The sequence below is a fragment of the Morchella importuna genome, assembly GCF_003444635.1.
Source record: "Morchella importuna strain M04M26 chromosome Unknown Morimp01GS038, whole genome shotgun sequence".
NCBI lineage: Eukaryota > Fungi > Ascomycota > Pezizomycetes > Pezizales > Morchellaceae > Morchella > Morchella importuna.
This window is the reverse complement of record NW_025763435.1, coordinates 537,265-540,883: the sequence shown is the minus strand read 5'-3', so window position 1 is coordinate 540,883 and position 3,619 is coordinate 537,265. Positions and strand designations below refer to the sequence as shown.

Here is a 3,619-nt window from a genome sequence, read left to right as displayed (position 1 = left end):
TCAGTTAAGAAGTTTCCAGCTAGCCCGATTAATTCGTTTTGCTATTGTTTCGACCTGCTCTTGTGCCAGCTTCCAATGTCCCTTATCCACAGCATCTCTGATACCAGGGAAGTAACCAGGTTCCGCCCCACCCCATGCCTATCAATACAAGTTAGTACCTCTTTCGTGTGGCATCACTACATTCAAACGTACCTGTGGCGAAAAGACTACATGTTTGAACCACGGTCTGCCGGGTAGTCCACCGCCGTCGTCCAGATCCAGGAGATGCTCCTCAAAATTGCTCATCCTTGCATTTCGACTATTCCGATGAATAGTCCCATAATTATCCAGACCCCCCATGACTGTTCCCATTTGATCCATCCACGGTTCGTGCTTAGTATCAAATTCATAAAGTCTCGAATGAGCTGTTGCAATCGCTTCTCTCAGTTTACTTAAATCAACGTGAGAGTCTTGAGATGGCGAGGCTTTCGCCTTCTTATCGATGAATCCTTCAAGGTCCTGAGTATAGCGGTCGAGGGCAACGGCATAGTTTGTCATGTTGAATGGTAATTGCGGAGTGTCTGCAAGCTCAAGAATGAGCATTGCAAGGACTTGAGCCATGGCTTTATGATAGTTGAAATCTGGGTCTCCACGAGTTTTCATCCAGTCATAACTATCGTAACAACTATGGTGCGGAAACCCTCCGCCAGTAAAACCTAGGTCAATTGAAGAAACTCCCGCGTAATTTTGCCATGCAACCCAGTCACCCCCGGAACCTAGCCCAGGGAGAAATTTATCGCCCCAAAGCTTCCTCAGCGGTTCGCTGGTCTGGGGATCATCCACCATTTCCAAAGAATTCATGAGAGCGGTTTGTAAGAGTGGTGAACCAGATGCCGAGAATTTCGTTCCAGCTATGGCTGTATCAAGGTTGACGTAAGCCATTCCATGAAGACGTAAAGACTCGATATTATCCTCAACGTACTCGCTGTAGATTGTGACATTAATATCTTCAAGTAATGAGAATTGGGAGGGGTATATGTTTAAACTTACGTTGAGCCAATGAGATTATACTCCTTGGCATCCCAGCTTGCAAAGATAATACTTCTACTAGGTTTCCACCCGACTTCCACCATCTGTCCAAATATCCTAGCAACCTCCAGCATGATAGCAGTTCCGGAATTTGGATCACTGGCGCCAAAACACCAAGCGTCTCTGTGATTTCCAATAGTGATCCTTTTCTTGTAGTCATCATAGCCTTTGATCAGCCCTAGAACATTGAACACGGGTTGCTTCTCCTCCTCGTTTTGAAGATTATCGAGTTGAACTTTCGGCGAGGAATCCATAGCACCTGTCCAGATTTCCTCGTTGAAATTATTACCTGCCTCCCAAGATCCCTCAACCTTCTTTCCGTGGCCTTTGAGTGACTTGAGCAAATGCTGCGCATCATTCCATGACAATGGTAACGAAGGAATCTGTAGAAGCCCAGGACTATCTTCCTTCTTGATCCTCACAGAATCCTCTTCGGCAGCATATCCCGGCGTTAATACATCTCCTACAAGCCAGTTCGACAGACCAACACCACCCCTCTGCACCGCATCCCCGGGTAGATCCCATCCTTCCGTTTTAGGATCGGAAAACAGAATACACCCAGCTGCACCCTTGTCCTGGGCAGCCTTGACTTTGAGGGATCTATCTGGCTGTGTTCCGCCGTTTCTAACCAGGACAATAGCGCCTTTCAAGTCGATGCCCTTCTTTTCCAATTCGAAGAAGTCTTCTCGTGACCCATAATTGGCGTATATTAGCGGACCTGTCGCACTTGCTGATTTCGAGTGACTGTGAAAAACAAGTGTGTTTTCTTTTCCTTCAGTTTTTGGTTCCTCCAGAACTGCTTCCCATGGAGGGTCTATTATCGCAACTTTTCGCCCTCCGGGTTTTGGATAATTAACGTAGGCAAAATATCTGAACTAGTCATTAGATTAATGCGCAATATACCCTGGAAAATAAGGTTAGGGTTCTATACTCTATTAATTCAACACTTTCTAGTCCAAAGCTCCTAAACTCCTTTTCCACCCATTTTGCTAGCACCAAGTCTCCCCGTGTGCCGGCAACATGGTCAAAACTGGTCAAATACTCCAGATAATGCGAGATTTTGTCCTTGTCCAATGTATCCTTCACATACTGCTTTACTACCTCCGGGTCGAAGCTAATCAACCCATTGGCGGGATTTCCCGGGCCGTTCATGCTGATGGCATCTGTTGCAAGTAGTGTATATACCACGATCAAGACTACCACCACACCCAAGAATCGATACACCGGTATCAGCCCAGCGCTGAAGCAAGGGACCTCAGGTATTGAAAACCGCGGGAAGCATTTTTTAAACGGATTCACCTTCCAAGAATCCGGCAAGCTTATCGATGACAACGACATTGTTATCGATGATATGCGCTTGCTTATATTCTGTCGTAACCTCCCAGGCCTCCTCCTACTCCGATCATTACCGTGCTCCTCTTCGCCCGGATCTAAAATCCCCATTTGCTCTATCTCCGGTTCCAGACCATCCCCGGACCCCCGGCTAGACGCAAAATCCTCCAAGAAAGAGCTTTCCAAGGAGCTCCGTTCACTCTCAACAGTGGGCTGTCGATAGCCTCGAGTGCCACTCCTCCGGTCTCCAAGCAATTGCGAGGTCTCTGCGTGTTCGCCGACATCGCTTGGTGCACGGGAAGCAATAGTCTCTTCGTAGGTCGGGATCGGAGGATCGAGAGCTAGCATAGAACGCTTCTCGTCGCTCATCGGGCAGGTGGTCCCCGCGGGGGGTGTTAGGGGTAACTTAAAGCTGTTGTGTGCTGGGCGGTATGTGCAGTGGCCGAAAAAGCAGCTATGTGAACGCAGTAACGAAAGGATTACGGGCAACGAAAGTGTGAGAAACCTATAAACGAGAGAAAGGAAAGGGGAGGGTGGGTGGGGCTTTGTAGAGAATGAAAACCGCTGGGGGCGTGTCACAGACAACCCATCCAGTGTGTAAATTGATCCGGCAGGAAGTTGATAAGGATCCGAGAGAGAGATGCGAGCTGGGTGAATGGGAAACTGGACGAGAGAACAGGAGGGTGTTTATTGTGATTGTGGCACGATTACAAGCCAGATCAACAGTAGACTGATACAGGAGATAGCGATGGTGGTGGAGGGGATGGATGATGAAGATGTTCGTGCTGATTGCTTAATGCCTGGGGGGCGAAGCACATCTGCCAAATATGGACAACGCGTACTGTCCTTAGGTTACCGAAGTCTTGGGACGAAATATCCCCTGCAACGGCCCGAACAGCTTTGAAAAGCAACCTATCAATGACCTCCTGGTCCTGGAACGCAACATGCAAGAAGCACGAAACCAAGATTAACTTCAAGTTAAGTTTAATAAATATTTAAAGAAAACCACAGACCGGCCTAACTAAGGGGATATGAAGAGGAAGGGAGGTGAAGTTTGGGCGACCTTCAATCCGGAGATCTACTCTAACCATATGTAGAGTACCTGTCAGATGTCCATGTGGTACAGTTTTTCATGTGCCTGGCCGATTTCGCGTAGGAGGATCGTGCAATATCCTCGAGCGCTCTCCTACACCCTCGAAACAATACAATTCTCGCCATG

The 3,619-nt window shown here is 47.9% G+C and overlaps 1 protein-coding gene across 1 annotated transcript; it reads right to left on the bottom strand.

Moving 5' to 3' along the window:
• On the bottom strand, positions 1-2,769 carry LAJ45_09765 (uncharacterized protein; the record flags this gene model as incomplete). The annotated part of the gene is made up of 4 exons (XM_046119304.1): positions 1-138; positions 193-964; positions 1,030-1,938; positions 2,000-2,769. 4 exons carry the CDS (start codon positions 2,767-2,769, stop codon positions 1-3), a joined length of 2,589 nt encoding a protein of 862 aa, XP_045967626.1.
• Between the last annotated feature and the right edge of the window lie 850 nt (positions 2,770-3,619).